Here is an 18889-nt window from a genome sequence, read left to right on the forward strand (position 1 = left end):
TCCTATTTCGACTAGGACTCGGTTATTTCGGCCCCAAGACGCCCCTAGCTCAAATAAAAGATAACCTAAACCTATTTTGAGGGGGAGGACATGACTTTGAGAGAAGAACAAAAGTACGAAACACTCGGGAGTACAAATTTGATCAATTCTTCCATTCTTCTTCTAGTATTCATTGATTTTATATTTGAAAACATTATTTTTTATGATTGTATGAACATGAGTGGCTAAGAATCCTATTATTCTAGGGTCATGGGTGCTACATGAATGTTGACGTTTGAAGTTAAAATTGACGAATTTGATTTTATCATATTGGGTTGTTTATTTAATTCTGTCCTTAATTATTTTGCTGAGTAGCTAACATTGAAATACTATTCACGAATCTAGAGTTGAACTCGAATGTGGGAATTCTAGATTGCATATAGAATTAAATAGAGCAAGTTCTTGAACCCGGGCATCGGAGAACGGATTCGCAATTAGGATAGACATATACCTAATTGCCCTGCTTGGTTAAAATACAGGAAGTGTAAATGCATTCTTGTTAATCTTAATTCCATAGACATATAGGCATTAAGTTAGCTTGAATAGGGGAGTAAGAACTCGACAGATTCTTATGAGTAATATCAACCCTGTCAATCAGCAATCCAGATAAATTAATTAGTCATTGTAAGCCAAGAACGCAACATGATTGTTAGCTAGCCAATGACCCTGGAGTATCCTCTCCTACTGATTGTTAACCAAAATTGCTGAAGTGTTGTGGTTGATTTCTAGTCATTTCATTGCTTGATAGTTTCTTAGGTAGTAAATTAGACACTTACACACTTTGTGAGAAATTTTATGAATCGATAAGTTGTTTGAGTTTGAATCAGTCAAAAGTTAAGCATAAATCTTTGTGGGAACGATACTCTATTCACTAATCTATTACTTGACGATCACGTATACTTGCGTGGGTGTGTTTGGTTGCAACAGTAACAGTAGAGAACGGAACTTTGTGAAAGAATAGTAATTAAAGAGCTTATCTTTAGTTGAAAAATAAAATATTGATTAATTTTATTTGTTCAAACACTTGTTAATTTGACTTAAACGTATTTTATAAATTCAAATTTACCATGGTTTCGAGAACAGAAATAATATTTTGGGAACTAATAATCGCTATTCTAGATAGAACTTACTTTTATATTTCTACTGCTTCACTTTCAAAACGTAAATGAATTAAAATTAGTTTCAACTGATACAAGTAAAGCTTGATCACTTTCATCTCAAAAATTCTTAATTGTATCACGTAAGATAGAGTGATTAGAATACTCGATACAAGAGAAACTTGACATGTCTTAGGAAAATCTTAGTAGTCTAGTTGATTGGTTACTTGAAATTTTATCTTATTAATAAGGGGTTGATTCCCCATTTTATAATTCCTATTTCCTAGTATCCAAATAAATTAATAATTACATCTAGCTGCATATGATGTTATCGTGCAAGTCGGACCATTCGCTAGAAATCATCCCAAGTTTACTTTAAAGATAGGCTATAGTTGATAAATCCAAGAGGTCAACAAGAAAAAAAGAAAAAGAAAAAAGCACTCATAATTCAACTTTATTTTTTCCAATTATACGGCTAGAATTAGGATTTCCTAGTGATTAGCATTCACTTAATTTGTGGTATAGCCCATCAACGGTATTAAGATGGATATTAAATCACCAACTAATTTAAGTATGAGAATAGTTTTTTGTTTGTTTTTCCCTTTTCATTCGAACTATACTAATTGAACGAGAACCGGAAGCCGAAATAGAATAATATTTAACTTGACATTGTTGAGTTTTTATGTCTAACTAATTCAATTACTTTTTTTTTCCACTGACCTTCAATTACTTATTGTATAGTTAATTATGATGACCTCGGTACCTTTTTTGGATATGGAATGCTTCTGTATATTCAAGTTAATTTCAATAATGCTATATTCTCTTATTACATTTTACAAGTCAAAATCACCTTTTTCAAGAGAACGCCGCCAATAAATCTTTAACCATTTACTCGATATATCAAAAATATATTTCAAAATAATACCACTAGCTCCATTATATTAATATCTTTTCAACTAGGTTAAAATTATATAGGTAGTAATTTCTGCATTCACGAGTGTTTTTCATATGAGCTGATAAGGTTGCATTCATAGCTAAGAAATATAAACAAGTACTATCTTTCATCCGGACATTTATTAGTTAATTATGATTAAGTGATATATTCATTTTAATTTTTAATAACTACTAAAGTTAGAATGCTTAATTTGGTGTAAATAACGGGTGCAAATAAATTTTCAGCATAACTATAAGGACAATGTAACAAATTACAGCCGGTAAAATGCAGTAAAGAAAACGTTTTAATCAATTACATGCATGTATAGTTCGGTTTCTTGATTTCTTAAATAATAATACTAGTAAAGACAATTTCGAGACTTATTTTCGTGGACGATTAATTAATTAGTATGTCTTGTGTTATACTAACACAAATGCCAAACAAACCTTTTAAAGATCCAACTCCTTCAGTTTTGCATCAGTCAATGCTTCACATGGAAACCCTCCATCAAGGTGACTTACAAAAAGAAAGCAAAATGATACTTATTTGATTAAACAAAAAAGTCAAAAATAAATGTCACTGGACCTGGACAAACTTAATTACGTGACAATTGAATATTAACATTAACTAAGTATTTGATTTTAAAAAAATAAATGAAAAACGTACTACTCTCGCTCAAGACCAAACACAAATGTAACTTTTGCACAGTATGTAAAAAAACACTAAAATTTTGACAAATATTATATCTGAACTATAATTATAAAGTTACAATAAGTTCAATGCAAACGTAAAATCCATCAAGTTTAAATCTTAAATTCGCCAAAAACCTAAGAAGTACACATTCAATCTTTTATCTGTGGTCAACAATCTGTGTGCTGTGATTTTCATTGGGAATGCCTAACAGAGCCACCATTACTGTCGCCACGATCTCCCAAAGATGAAGGCATAGCAGTACTAATTGGGTGGTTTTGGTCTTTATTAATGAGTGAAGAAATAGCGGCGGCAACAGCAACCCTAAACTTAGGATCAGAAGCAATGACACTCATATTTTCAGCCAATATAGGATTACTACTACTATTTTGATGATGATGATCGCCTAGTAATTTAGGACCAGTAAAAAGGTTGTTCACAATTGTACTACTGTTCCCGTCATAATTATTGCTTGGTAATTTAGCCATCCAAGAATATTGGCCCAATTGATTTGTTGTTGCTGTTGCTGATGAGTTTGAAGAAGAACTTACAAAGGGAAATTGATGATGATGGTCATTAGAAATATTCTTGGTGAGATCAAGAACTATGTTTGGATCACTAGAATTAAGGATGTTGTTTCTTAAATTGGAAAAATAAGGTGAAGGAGAGGAAGAAGAGTTTGGAATGTGATGACTATAATTAGGAGCATGATTATGGTAATTAGGGAAATTAACTGCTTGGTTAATATTTCCATTAAGAAGAGGGTTAATACTTGAATCCACCAACATGAAGGAAGCTGCTGCTGATGTTGTTGATGCCATTGCTGTTGCACCCACTGGGAGAGGATGATTATGTGTTCCTTCATATGTTGTTATCAATATTGACATGTCCTCTAAACATCTTTGCACCTGATAACAGATTCTAATATTAGATATATATACATATGATACATAGTAATTAAAACAGTGTCTGAAATTCCAATAATTTCTCTCTACATCTTATATATACTGACTTTTCTATTATCATCTCACCTAAAGGATAACTAAAAGTAATTGTCCATAATAAGTGAAATATAATTAGAACTCTAAGTAATTAATATACACAACCTATTACAACCGATTAAATTACAATTAATAATAGTGACAAGCTTCTTTATACTGTCAGTCTATATAAGTTAAATTTAAAAAGAATTGGCATCCGTACCTGCTTTCTCACCGGACATCCGGGCGCCACCGTGCAACGATAGTATGCTCTGGGACAAGGATTTCCTTTAGCAATTTTTTGACCATATTTCCTCCATTGGCATCCATCATTCATCTAAAAATATGAATTTAATTAGTTATTTTTGCATGTCTTTTTTCATTACAACAAGAAAAAAAATAACGAATATTTAAATTATGTTAGTATATGTTGAACTCACAGTAGCTGATTCACATCTTGCCCGGACTGAAACCCTAGCTTTTCTGTTTGGTGGAGAAGCAGTAGTCACATGGCTTGTTAATCCTCCCTGAAAATTGCCTTTATTTTGTATCTGAGTAGTAATTGCAGCATTATCTTCTTTAATTTTCTCCTTTCTTTCTTCTTCTGTACTTTCCACCAATCTGCTTGCAGTAGTACTGCTGTTACTACTAACCAGTGTCAATGACAACCCTAATTGATCACCATCCATAATATCATCTAGTTCTTGTGATGTTTGTGATAGAGTTCTATTCTTAATATCCAAGATTTTTGGACTCCTCGTCAGCCCTTCTGTAATATCATCATTTCCACTCAGTGAAAGAAAGTTCCTGTGATCCTATACATATATAACCAAAATATAAAAACAAAAAAGACAATAGTAACTAGCATCATATAGAATTAGATTATAATTAGATATCAAGCTTAATTTAGCTAAGACTATTTGGCATGGATTTTATGCACTGGCTTATAAAGAATTTTTAAAGTTGACCTAGTTCTCCATATCAAGTCTGATATGATAAATAGCCAAAAAAATTTATTCTATCGATGGATGTAACTTAAACTCTATGGCATGATTGATGCAAAAGTTGTGTACCTTCTCGTGATTATTTTGATGAATAGTGGTGAATTTTGCTTGTAGATCATAGTAATCTTTCATAGTTTGCTCCACTGCCTTCCTCAAAAACTTGTTCTCCTCTTTCATCTTGTTCATCTCCATCTGTAACATCGATAACTGACACAAGAAAAGAACCTTATACATTAGTAACGATACATAGAAGATTAGCATGGCCTCTGCACAAGAATGACACGCACAAATCAGAAATTGTCCAATTTTTTTTATATATTAGTCCTCAAGAGCTATCAAGAAACTACAACTTCATGCAGAAAAATGTGTGAATTCACAAAGAAACTAACTTAAAGAGAATATTGCAAGTAATTGATGAAATACGTACCTCTTCTGTTTTTGAGCTTCCTGATGTCTCAGCTTTTGACAATTCTTGGTCTTTTCCTTGTGTTTTGGCATTCACTTCTGATGATTGATTTTCTTCATTTAATGGCTCTATTTCTTCTTCTCGAGAATCAAGCTTTAAGCTGAGATCAATTTCCATCTCATCACCTTCAGATTTGTTGTTTTCCATTTTGGAACAAAAAAACAAGAAAACTTTGGCTAGCTGTTTGATCTCTCTCTCTCTCTCTCTCTTTAACTTAGATTTTATCTAATTTGTACTGCTTTTGAGGCACCAAAGTCAATTCCCTCATCTCAAAGAAGTATAGTATTGGACATCTAATTAAGGACGCATCTAAGTTTTGACTTTAATTGCAGTTTTTAAATTAGACTCATCAATACAAGCTAATTAAGTAGCAACAAATTAAAAAGAATAATACTAGTAAGACTAATAAAGTATTAGGAACTGGCAGTAGTCTGGCATTCTTGAGCATCCTCTTCTCAATATATTACAGTGTCAATTACTTGAGAACCCTCAACAGTTTCCCACATTCTCTTATTAAACCTTCGATAGCCTATATATAGGCATTATCCCACTATATAAATTAGACTTGCGACTCTATGTAAATATCAGACCCTACTTGTGGGACTACACTGAGTTTGTTGTTATTGACTCTATGTAAATAGTAGCATGCTTCAACACTTATTTCTACGTAAAATTTCTGAGTCCATTGCCAAATTGATGTAAACAATTTGGGAACATGAAGATATAAAGACAAGTTATATCCATTAACAATATAAATAATGTTTGCACCATCAGTTTAATTTGGTATGTTACAACAGGTTTTCACTCTATTCTCGGAGTTACCATATACTATTCTTTTCTTCACATATGGCTAAATTTAAACTAACTCACCCCAAAATAATGTGGCTAATAGTGCCCCTTTACTCAGTAGACTGGTGAAATTTTTTCGGACAAAATTGAATTTCTATACATAATCCCCAATACTTTTTCGAATCAGTTTTACTCCAAATTGGAAATCGTTTAACTTTTGGTCTATAAACGATTTCTTGACAACAAGGATAAACCAAAAATCTAATACAGAGAGCAAAATGCTTAGTTGATTATGAATTGAAAGTGGTTAGTTAAAAATAGAAAAGTTAACACTGACATCATCTTCTTAAGGAATGTGAGCCCTGTACGAAATCCATATAATAAGTAGACGAGCCTTGGGATCAGATCTTGAAATTGTCAACTGTAAGACCTCTCTTTCCTCTCTCTATCATTTGAACTTCCTTTTTAATTCATTTCTCTTAACCATCTCCATATGTTAAAAGGCAAGAAAATATTGTGTTTTTTGTACTTTTATAATTTTATAATGTGGGTTTCAAATGCTTCTTAAATTAAACTACCTTATAATGCATTGTTTTTTCACGCCACTGCTTGAATAAGAAATCTTAATTTTGGCCATATTCAACTTTCAATGAACTAACTATAAGAAAGGGTAAAGACAGAAATGGGGGAATTTTGGTGATGCATCAGAAAAAATAAAATATACTGAGTACTATGTTACAAGTCCAGTATTAGAGTTTTGAAAAGTAACCTAAAGTATATTTAAATTATTTTTTCTCGTAGTCAATGACAATTTGGGCGTAAGACTTTCTCAAAGTTGGTATAAGACTATTTGAGATCGTTTAAAAGTCTCTTCTAATATTTTGAAGGATTAGAAAGGGGAAAAAATACAAAATTTTATAATCTCATAGTATACTATTAGATCTTAGGAAATTTTTTTAACTACACCGCACAAAGACATAAAAATAACAAAATATTCAAGATCACATGAAGTAAATTCAATATCAAAATATCCATTTATTATTGAGCGATGAACACTTACTTTTAACCATTAGAGTTTCTTTTTTATTTTTTATATAGGAAAATGGAAAAAAGAAAATGACAATGGCATAGCCGGGGAGACAAGTTTCAAGCTGTCAAATGTAAATAGGCAAAACAGCAATGGTTAAAAAGACCTGTGTCAAAGACATGCTCAAGAAAGAAGGAAAAAAAAAGAGTTGAATTATTTAATTTAAGCATTGGGATCTGTAATGCCGTAGGTTAAGGTAATACTATATATTATAAGGTATTTTTTTTGTTTCTCGAGCGAATACAATGGAGAAAAAGAAATTCATTCCAGCAGCTCCAACGCATCTCATCTAAAGTCTCCATTTCAAGGGACAATCAATATGACAAGTCTCATGTAGTGGCCATCTTCTTCTTTTTTCAAATTAAGGGGGGGAAAAAAAGAAAAGAAAAAAGAAGGCGGCCAATTGACACGATTAATTTAGTTAAATATTGTTTATTTAAATAAATAATTATTAGTTGAATCAAGTACTGAGAAAGTGTTTTTCTCCATATTCGCAAGTAACATCCCACGCTTGTTGTCGACCATTTCCTTATATTATAGATAAGCAAACGATTAGTGAAGCACTATTATATTGGTATTTCTTGCTTCTATGAAGGAAAAATTAGTCAATGGTGAACTACCTTTTCAGTCAATTTAGAATGATATTAATTTTATGTAAATTCAATAATAAAATAGCAGGTTCCCCTCAATTAGTCTTTGAAGTTTCTTGTTTCACTTTCACACGCATATTGTTCTTTTTGGGAAATCTTACTTGTATACACCCTATTTATTATAAACCAAAATCATTTTAAAATATTATTTTTTATAGTTATCTTTTATATTTTATAGCAAAATAAGTATTTTATGGTATATACTACCATTGAAACATGAAATAAGGCATGTAATACACTATTTTTACCTATTTTTAAGGAATTGTCGTTACTCTATTCATCAATACATGACGCGAATACATGTGAATACATGCGCGTACACCTAGACTGCCCTGATTTTAGGCGCTTTTTACTGTTGTATTCATGAATATATGGCGCGAATACATGCGCATACAACTGGACTGCCCTGATTTAGGCGCTTTTTGCTGTTGTATTCATGAATACAGCAGCGCGAATACATGTGAATACATTACCGTAATAACTGAATAGTAGTTATATGAAGTAATTATGTATATGGTAGTTATAGGAAGTTAATAGCCACTAAACAATAGTGGTTTCTGAAAATTCCTCTTCTTTTTATTATCTTTGCTCCTATATGTTATTTCGTTAATTGATGCTTTTATGTAGTAAATCGACAAGAGGGGTTGCTCATGGATATGAAATAAGGCATGTAATACGCTATTTTTACCTATTTTTAAGGAATTGTCGTTACTCTATTCATCAATACATGGCGCGAATACATGTGAATACATGCGCGTACACCTGGACTGCCCTGATTTTAGGCGCTTTTTACTGTTGTATTCATGAATATATGGCGCGAATACATGCGCGTACAACTGGACTGCCCTGATTTAGGCGCTTTTTGCTGTTGTATTCATGAATACAGCAGCGCGAATACATGTGAATACATTACCGTAACAACTGAATAGTAGTTATATGAAGTAATTATGTATATGGTAGTTATAGGAAGTTAATAGCCACTAAACAATAGTGGTTTCTGAAAATTCCTCTTCTTTTTATTATCTTTGCTCCTATATGTTATTTCGTTAATTGATGCTTTTATGTAGTAAATCGACAAGAGGGGTTGCTCATGGACATGAAATAAGGCATGTAATACGCTATTTTTACCTATTTTTAAGGAATTGTCGTTACTCTATTCATCAATACATGGCGCGAATACATGTGAATACATGCGCGTACACCTGGACTGCCCTGATTTTAGGCGCTTTTTACTGTTGTATTCATGAATATATGGCGCGAATACATGCGCGTACAACTGGACTGTCCTGATTTAGGTGCTTTTTGCTGTTGTATTCATGAATACAGCAGCGCGAATACATGTGAATACATTACCGTAACAACTGAATAGTAGTTATATGAAGTAATTATGTATATGGTAGTTATAGGAAGTTAATAGCCACTAAACAATAGTGGTTTCTGAAAATTCCTCTTCTTTTTATTATCTTTGCTCCTATATGTTATTTCGTTAATTGATGCTTTTATGTAGTAAATCGACAAGAGGAGTTGCTCATGGTCAACACCCTCTCCCCCCTCCCTCCCCCCCCTCCCCCCCCTACAACTCCAGAGTCAGTGGGTTTAAGTCGCCAAAGGAGCAATAGCTCCAACAAAGGGGAATCAAAGGGCAGGGAAATTTTAAAAAAAAGTAGTAAATCATATGAATATATTTGTGTGTGTATATATGTTCAGGTATATGTATGAATGTACTTAGTCTTTTAATTACAATATTATTGTATCAAAGAAATCAACTTAACTAGACCTAAGTTTTATTTTGCCCATATATACCGAAATAATTATTCAGTAGAAACAAGAAAAGGAGGGAAATAGGCTACTGATGATGTGATTAATTATCACTGATCGCTCACTCTCAAGATTAATTACCATTTTGTCAAGAAGCTAACAGTATTTTAGCCCAACTCCACCTCCCCAGCCCAAGACGGAGCCAGAATTTTAATCTTATGAGTTCTAGATTTAATATTGTCAACTTCAAATGATAATGATAGATTTAATGAATTTATTAATATAAATATAATATTCGAATAAAAGCTATTAGGTTTGGCTAAAGCTGTAACTCGACTTTTGCCTCTGACCTTCCCAACACCAAAGAGAAAAAAATAAAAAAAATAAAAGGACTTTTTGGGAAGACTTTTTATGTAGGGGTGGACTTAAAGGAAGAGCAAGCGTCGCCGCAGCAAATTCTCCTGCACGTTCCCTTCTTTAAAACAAACATACTACGAATACATACGAAAGCTAAATGAATAATAACAAGTAGTTAAGAGATTAGATCACTCCATGACTTGCATGAATTAATCCCTAAAAGATTTACTCTAATGTAATAAAGTATAAAACAAAGTTTGCCTTATTCTCTTGCCCTCTTGACCTAGGTCTGATATTTAGTGTAATTTTTATACTTTTCTTGATCAATGAGTTTCCAACCTACCCCTTCAATAACCAACCCTAAATGAAGCTTCAATTCCCTAAAGTAATAAATTCAAGATCCACTATGATTTACGAGCCTCTAAACTACATCTAGTGTTTAACCCTATATGTAATTTTAATAAATATCCAAAAGAAAGTTTTAAAAAAAAAAATATTACGAGTGGTAGTGATCAAATATTTACTTTTAAATGTTATTGACACATAATACTATACAGTCTGTGGTTCTGGGTTTATGCGTAATATCTTACATATGCATAAATACTCACGTGTGGCAAACATTTCCCTTTAATTACTCCTTTTTCCTCTCTTACCTACCTCTCCCACACTATTTATGTGACCAAACCTACTCCAAAAATATTCACACTAATTTAAAAAAAGGATAGATTATACTGTAATTTCTTTCTTTAGGAACCTATTCGTGAGGAGTGGTTGTTTTTATCACCATTGCCAAAATGATTTTTGTGACCATAGTTATATAACACAAGAGATCAATAAATAAAATACAAGACTTGTCTAGTTCTATAAGTCTTTTAACTAGTCTCCATTATAAAATAAAGACTGTAAAGTAAAGACAAGTATAGAGAAAAACTGATATATTATTCAACTTCAAACTGATGTACATAATAAACTGAAAACTCCACTACTTATAGAAGAAAGGAAGCAGTTGCGAGACTTTTCTTGAGTTGCTTGTAAGATGTTTGCATGAGCTGCTTGCAACTTGCCTGCTTAATAAGAAGTTGTTGCAGATCATTTCATTGAGTTGCTTGCAACCTCTTGCATCAGCTGCTTGTAGATAAACTTCAATAGAGTACCAAACGGATAATCTTCCTGAAAAAGATTATCTATAGCGGAGTAATAAATAGACATCCACATTATACTTATTTTCATAACACTTCCCCTTTGATGTTCATTAAAAGATATTGTGCCTCGTCAAAACTTTACTAGAAAACATCCAGTGAAAAATATCCTAGTGAAGGAAAAAAAGTACACATATTTAGTAATACGCAATTCTAGCTGCCTCATTAAAAACCTTACAAGAAAAACCCCATGCGAAAAACCTTAGTAAGGAAAAAAGAGTACAACACGTATTTCACTCTCCCTAATGAAAATCTTGTTTCAAATATTTGAGTCTCCGCATTCCAATTTTGTATACCATCTTCTCAAAAGTTGATGTTGGCAAAGATTTAGTGAACAAATCTGTTAGATTGTTACTTGAACGTATTTGTTGCACATCGATGTCTCCATTTTTCTGAAAATCATGTGTGTAAAATAATTTTGGTAAAATGTGCTTCGTTCTATCTCCTTTTATAAATCCTCCTTTTAATTGGGCTATGCATGCAACATTGTCTTCGCATTAAATTGTGGATCTTTTATCACATTCCAAACCGTATTTGTCTTGAATAAAATGAATCATTGATCTCAACCATACACATTCCCTACTTGCTTCATGAATAGCTATTATCTCAGCATGATTTGAAGAAGTAGCAACAATAGATTGCTTTGTGGAGTGCAATGATATGACAGTACCTCCACATGTAAACACGTACCTGGTTTGAGATCGAGCTTTATGGGGATAAGATAAATAACCTCCATATGCACAACCAACAAGATCTGCACTACCTTTGTTAGCATAAAACAAACCCATATCAAGAGTTCCCTTTAAATATTGCAAAATAAACTTAATCTCATTCAAATGTCTCTGTGTAGGAGAAGAGCTATATCTTGCTAGTAAATTAACAGAAAATGCTATGTTAGGCCTTGTAGCATTAGCAAGATACATAAGTGCCCCAATTGCACTGAGATGGGGTGTTTCAGGACCAAGGAGTTCCTCATCCTCTTCTGGAGGTCGGAACGGGTCCTTATTCACTTCAAGTAATCGAACAACCATTGGTGTACTCAATAGGTGAGCTTTGTCCAGGTAAAAGCATTTTAAGACCCTTTCTGTATAGGCAGATTGATGTATAAAGATCTTGTCTACTAAATGTTCAATTTGTAGACCAAGACAAAGTTTTGTCTTTCTAAGATCTTTCATCTCAAATTCTTTCTTAAGATGTTCAATTGTCTTTGGAGCTCTTCTCGAGTTCCAATAAGATTTATGTCATCAACATAAACAGTAAGTATAACAAATTCTCATGCCATTTTCCCAAGGGCCATTATTAGTGATGGGGGATCGCACTTTTACAACAAAGCTTTTGATACCTTACTTACAAAGTATGGTGTTAATCATAAAGTGTCGCCCCCCAATCATCCTCAAGAAAGTGGGCAAGTTAAAGTTTCAAACTGGGAGATCAAGAGTATTTTGCCAAAGACTGTGAATGCCAACCGGACAGATTGGTCAAAGAAACTTGATGATGCTCTTTGGGCTTATAGGACGGCTTACAAAACACCAATTGGTATGTCTTGGTATCGGTTAGTGTTCGGGAAAGCTTGTCACCTACCGGTGGAACTTGAGCACAAGGCTATGTGGGCATTGAAGAAGCTTTATCTTGAATGGGATGTCACCGCCAACTTAAGGGTGGCACAATTGAATGATCTTGATGAATTCTGGTTCCATGCATATTCAAGTTCGTCCTTGTATAAGGACAAGATAAATAACCTTCATGATAAGTACATCCAGAACAAGGAGTTCAAAGAAGGCGATCTTGTGCAATTGTTCAATTCTCGGTTGCGGATGTTTCCAGGAAAGTTGAAATCCAAGTGGAGTGGTCCATTTGAGGTTGTGCATGTGACACACTTTGGTGCATTAGACTTGAAGAACAAGAATGATGAAGTGTTTAGAGTCAATGGTCACCGGGTGAAATATTATCTTGGAAAAGTTAATGATGGCCACGTTGTGGCGTTAATTCATTTCAAGTGATTGATGGTAACCTGCGTCGTGTCACGATGTTAAATCAGACGCTTCTTAGGAGGCAACCCATGTGTCTTTTTCTTTTTATTTTTTATTAGATAGGCTTTGTTTTGTGCTAACTAGTTTTGAAGTGTATGCAGGAATGGATGTGCATTGCAGGGACTGTGTCAAAAATTTTGGCTAAGTGTTGAAAGAGTGCGGACCGCAAAATTCAAAAGGCAGCAGCAAAAATCACTCTGCGGTCGCACAATTCTGTATGCGGTCGCATAACTGGAAGACCAAAATTGAAAAGTCTCTGAAGTTGGCCTGTCAAAATTCATAGCCAATCTACGACCGCACACAAAATTGTGCGGTCCGCACAAATTCTGCGACCGCACTCACTTTTATGCGGACCGCAGAGTTGCTTCAAGGTCCAGGTAAAGAGTGAGGTCCGCACTCAAAATTGTGCGGCCGCACTCGTCTTAAGTTTGGGGCGACTTGGTCAAACTACAATAGAACCTCAAGACACTATTCACAACTTTACCACTTTGAAGTCTTGAACCCTAAGCAAACACAGTGCACGATCAATTAATTCACAATCTTCTTTCATTTCATCACTGTAGAATCTTACCTGCATCCTTCATAACTGGTATGTTCATTACATCTTTAGATTTTACAATTTCTTTTAGTTTTTGTTCTTTTGTGGTGCGAGCTGTTAGACCTAAAATGTCAATTGTTAGTCATGGGTGCTTAAAATCATGTGGGTAGTTTCATATATGTTCATTAGGGAATGGGTAGACCATTAATCATATTAATTTGTGCATGCCATATCTAAATTGTGAAAAGTTGCATGAAACCTAACTTTACTGCCATAAATGCTCAAATTGTGCGGCCGCACACAAATTTGTGCCGTCTACAGACCACTTGATTAGGGCAAATATTGTGCTTGAAAAGTGCGGACCGCACTTAAAATTGTGCAATCCGCAGAAAAGATTGTGCGGTCGCATAAATATGTATGCGACCGCAGTTTTGAACTTCAGAGAATCAGTATCTCAGAATTGGACTTGTGCGGCCTTGAGAGGTCGAAGAAAAAGGAAATGTGGGAGGATCGGTTCGTTTGCATGACAGCCTTCAACATGTTCCGGGAATTGTGGTCCCAGAGGTCGCTCACACTTGGGCGACAATTTTTAATGAAGGATTTGGATATTCATAATCCAAATGTCCTTACACAATTCCACGAGCGCAAGGGGTGGAAGTGGTTCACCCACAGTGTCATCGATGCAAATGAGCACTTGGTCAGGGAGTTCTACGGCAATGTGGCTCACATCAAGAAGGGGCCGAAAGTGACAAAGGTGAGAAATTTGAAAGTCCGCTTCGACACCTGCTCTTTGAACACTTATGTAGGATTCGAAGACGTGGAGGCAATCCAGTACCTAGAGAAGTTGGCTTTGGGTGACGCAGCTCGCCCGTGGCTAGCCGAGATTTTGGCCGCCCAAGGACCATCACCACCATGTATTACCGCAGGAGTTCTTATCCTCCGGGCCACCCTAAATTTTGAAGCTAAAGGGTGGCAAACCTTTGTGTGTAGTCGGATTAATCCGAGTTTGAATGAGAACAACCTCTCACTTCCCCGGGCAGTTTTGGTGGCTTCTATTATGGTGGGGTACCCGATCAATGTGGGTGCTAGCATGTTAACCAACATGATATTGGTGGTCCGAAAAAGTGAATAGTCCTACCCTTATCCAAACACCCTCACAGAGTATTTCAATGATGCCAAGGTGGAGCCGAGGCCATATGACACAAAAGCAAAGGCCAAGAAGCCTTTCTCATGGTACCACCTGCAGGGTGTTGACAACTCAAAGTCAAGGGTAAGGTCACTACCACCGTTGGTCAATCTGACGAGCCATCGGTGGTGGGTTCTGATGTTGCTGCTGATCCATTTACAACTCCCATGCCTTCCACAGCAGTCGGGCCTTCCACCGGGACATCCACTATGCCACCATCTTCATCTTCTAGGCCATCAGTTGCAGTACCAGTTCCAGCCTCATCCACTTATCCTCTCACTGCACTGCGAGTCTCCCAAACTTTGGCGAGCCTCAACAACTGGATGCAGATATCCACTTCTAAGTTGTCTGACATATCTTGTACTGTTGCATCACAGTCCTCCACCCAAGCAGCACCACAAGTCCCTCCGTCATTGGAGGAAACATTGAAGAAGATTCTAGACAAACAAAAGACTGTTATGGATACTCTGGTGGCTCACGGGGGTGTTATTGAGGAGTTGACCAAGCAGGTGAAGAAGATGAGGAAATCACAGGCTTCAAAGAAAGCAATGGAGAGTTTGAGCATGGGAGGTGAAGAAGATAGTAGCAGCAGGTGATTTTCCCTTTGACCTACTAATGGAGACATCCATCAGTACCAGCTGACCCAGTAGCACCATCAGCAGAGGCACCAGCTGGCCAATCTGACAAGCCAGATCTCACTGCCCCCACTGTTGAGGAGATGCTTCGGATGCTCACCAACCTTGTTGTCCCTCAGCCCGATGATGATAAAATACAGTTGGTGGAAACTGAGGGTGGTGATGCTGCCAGTCACCCTGAGACCACATAGGGATTTTTCTTTACTCTCTATCCTTTTTTGTTATGATTTTGCAAAGCATTGAGGACAATGCTTATTATTATTCTGGGGGTGGTCTATTTTGGTTTATTTTGTATGACTGTGATGACATTTGATTACATTTGAGCCTATAATAACTTTAATACTCTTTTTCTTTTATCTTTATTTTTATTTTCTCCCTCATTATGTATATATTCATCCCGCTTGTATATATTATATTCCTCTCGGTTTGTATATTCATTTGCCTTACTTTCAGTATTTTATTTCATAACTTCTTCATTTTGTTTTCTTAATAGTATAGCTTCTTAGCTACTTTATTAGATTCTTTTTGATTTGTTAGCTTCTTTTTATGTTTTAGTGAACAATAAACCTTTGGTTTTCTTAATGCTACGGTTCTTTCCAAATATGGGTCTTGTGTGAACCTGGTGACTCTTCCCAACGATGGATGGCGTAACAACCTTCTTAAGGGATCGAGTCAGTTTTTTATGATTAGGTAGAAACAAGTAGTATTAATGAATAAAGAAGGGTCAAGCATGCTTCATTTGGTACCAACACACTTAACTACGCACTTATGGTTAAAATAAGTTTTTGTAAAGAAATAGCCATAGTTAGTGACCTTGTGACTCTTGTGTTGACTTAGGCAATTATCAAGTGGTTTAATTGAACCATTAGAGACTTTCAATCTTGAATATGGCTATCGTGGGCCCTCGACTCTATTCTCTTTGACAATCCGATTGTGTGAGAGGTGAGGTATTTTGTTACAAGTCCAAGTACCCGTGTGAGTGGTCTAAAACTTGCCCCGAATGTATTTCTAGGCGAAATTCTAAGTTAGCCTAGCTTGAGAAGTGATTGTAGGCTTTCCTTGACCCGTTTTGAAACCTTCCATGGCCCACCAATGATATCATTCTTAGTAAACCCTTTTGAGCCTAAAAGCCTTTTTATTCGATAACCACATTACATGCCTTTACCCATTTTATAGTGACTCTCTATTGGCACCCGAACTTTCTTTAGCACTCATGTGATTCAAATGGAAAAAACATAAGTTTGGGGGAGAGACGAGGAGTTTAAAGATGGTCTCAAGGCACAAAAAAAAGAAATAAAAAAGAAGAAAGGCAAAGAAAAATAAAGGAAGAACAAAAGAAAAACACAAAAAGAAAATGAATAGCGTGAAATGGTTGAAAAGATGCAAAAGATAGCAAAAGTTCAAAGCATGGAGATAACAAAGAAGGAAAGTATGAATAGCATGACAAAGAAAGAGTGATGTCAAGTCTCTCTAATCCCCGTAAGGGAAAAGAAAATGACTCAAAGAGTCGGCAAAGTAAGAGCCAAAAAGAGAATATAAAGCGCTAAAGGGACGATGAACCAATTCCATTCTGACATTTCCCTCCTTAGTCCAAAAGCCTTCATTACATGCCGAAAAAGCCCTACGTGATTTCAAGCCGAGCGAACTTACATTAGTGGTGATCTACATGAGGGGCAAGCATATAGTACTTAGAGCCAAGCTTGTGACATTCTTTTGAGAGCGATGGGTGAATCTTTCTCGAGTCATTCAATTGAATTCTTCATTCGTGAGTGAGATGAGCTTACGGATAGTATAGGAGGAGGAGTTTGGGATCCACAGTGACCTGCATGAAAGTGCGAGCTTCCTTAATCAACAAAGTCAACCCTTGATGCTCAAGCGTCACATTAGAGCCATTTGTGCTTTAACATTCAATTCATAGGCTTGTTATTGATTCATGAGCGTGTGGGTAATTGTTGGTCCAAATTGATTTATGTTTGTTTCAACTTAGGCCATCTGAAATAGCCTTTTTCTAGTGGAGGAGGGAAATTGCCTCAATTTTTTGAGTACAAGCAAAAGCTTAAGTTTGGGGGAGTTAATAAGTAGGGATTTTGACCGCTTATTTGCTCTCTTTTACTTACGTTTTAGCTCAAAAATGCTTAAAGGTATTCCCAAGAACTAATGAAATGTGCTTTCTTGCAGGAATATTAGGAAACGAGCCAAAGAAGTGAAAATCAACTCAAAAAGGAGTAAAATTGGACAAGAACCAAATTGGACAAGCGCAAGGGTGCGGCCGCACTCAGAATTGTGCGGACCGCACAATTAGAGGAAGTGCGGCCGCATCTCACTTTTGTGCGACCACAGAAAGTCATACCCACCAGTCAGTCTCAAAGTGCGGACCGCACACAGAATTGTGCGACCGCACAACCTTCGTAGGGGCAATTTTCTCAGATATTTTCAACTGGGTATAAATAGATCTTTTTATCATTTTTAGGTTAAGTTTTGTGCACCTGAACACTGAGAGCCGTTTTTATTTTTTGTATTGAGCAACTTTATACTAGTTTAGCATTTAAACATTAGATTTTCTTTCCTTAATCAATTATTATGCATTTTATCTTAGTTTCTTCTTTAATTTCTTCTTTGTCCATGAGTAGCTAAACCCTTAGCTAGGGTTGTGACCCAACCCTAGTATGGGTACTTAATGAGTGATTGATTTAGGGCATATTTATGATTGGGTATATGAATTTTAGCCTGGTTCTTGCTTGAATCTGAGAATTGATGGTTGCAAACATTAATTCATGCCTAATTGACTTAGTGTATACTTGAGAAAGTGAGACTAAATCTAGGAAAACTTGGCTAACAAGAAGAAAGTGATAACCCAATAAGGGTTGAATCTAGAGATAGTAAGACCCGACTTGAGCATTTATCACTTGTTTCGTGAGATACTCATTTGGACTTGAGAAAGCCGAATTGGGCAAAATCACTCAAACTACCGAGAGCTATAGAGTGAGTAATTACGTATGAATTCTATATTGTATCCCGATCAACCAAACATGCTCTAAAGCTATAAATCCGTTAGGTAACCAACTAGGCGGAAGCCGCAACCCTAGATCTTTTATAACTTGAAAAACAACCAAAACCAAAAATATTGTGTCACGACCCAAAATCCCAATCTGTCGTGATGGCGCCTATCTCGATACTAGGCAAGCCGATAATCTCAATAAACCAAAAGTTCTCTTTAAGGTTGAAAATATAATATTTAAATACAATACAAACACTCCCCAAAACCTGGTATCACTGAGTACATGAGTATCTAATATGAATACAAGTCTGGAAAATATAGTCTATAATTGTCTGAGACCAAATACAGTAAACAAAGAGATAGAGAAGGAGAGACAAGGTCTGCGGAACATGGCAGCTACCTCAAAATCTCCTGAAAATCAACCGCGCGAAAGGATCAACACCCGCTATGTC

At 35.5% G+C, this 18889-nt stretch overlaps 1 protein-coding gene and 1 non-coding gene across 2 annotated transcripts; one reads left to right on the top strand and one right to left on the bottom strand.

Annotated features, from left to right (window-relative positions):
• Positions 1-2782: 2782 nt before the first annotated feature.
• On the bottom strand, positions 2783-5460 carry LOC104088187 (probable WRKY transcription factor 9). The gene is made up of 5 exons (XM_009592829.4): positions 5172-5460; positions 4814-4951; positions 4181-4555; positions 3964-4077; positions 2783-3668 (listed from the first exon to the last, which is right to left on the bottom strand). Exons 1-5 carry the CDS (start codon positions 5355-5357, stop codon positions 2955-2957), a joined length of 1527 nt encoding a protein of 508 aa, XP_009591124.1. The 5' UTR covers positions 5358-5460; the 3' UTR covers positions 2783-2954.
• LOC117274642 (U6 spliceosomal RNA) lies at positions 4951-5055 on the top strand. The gene has a single exon (XR_004504783.1). It is a non-coding gene; the product is annotated as a U6 spliceosomal RNA (small nuclear RNA).
• Positions 5461-18889: the final 13429 nt, after the last annotated feature.

The sequence above is a fragment of the Nicotiana tomentosiformis genome, chromosome 1 (assembly GCF_000390325.3).
Source record: "Nicotiana tomentosiformis chromosome 1, ASM39032v3, whole genome shotgun sequence".
NCBI lineage: Eukaryota > Viridiplantae > Streptophyta > Magnoliopsida > Solanales > Solanaceae > Nicotiana > Nicotiana tomentosiformis.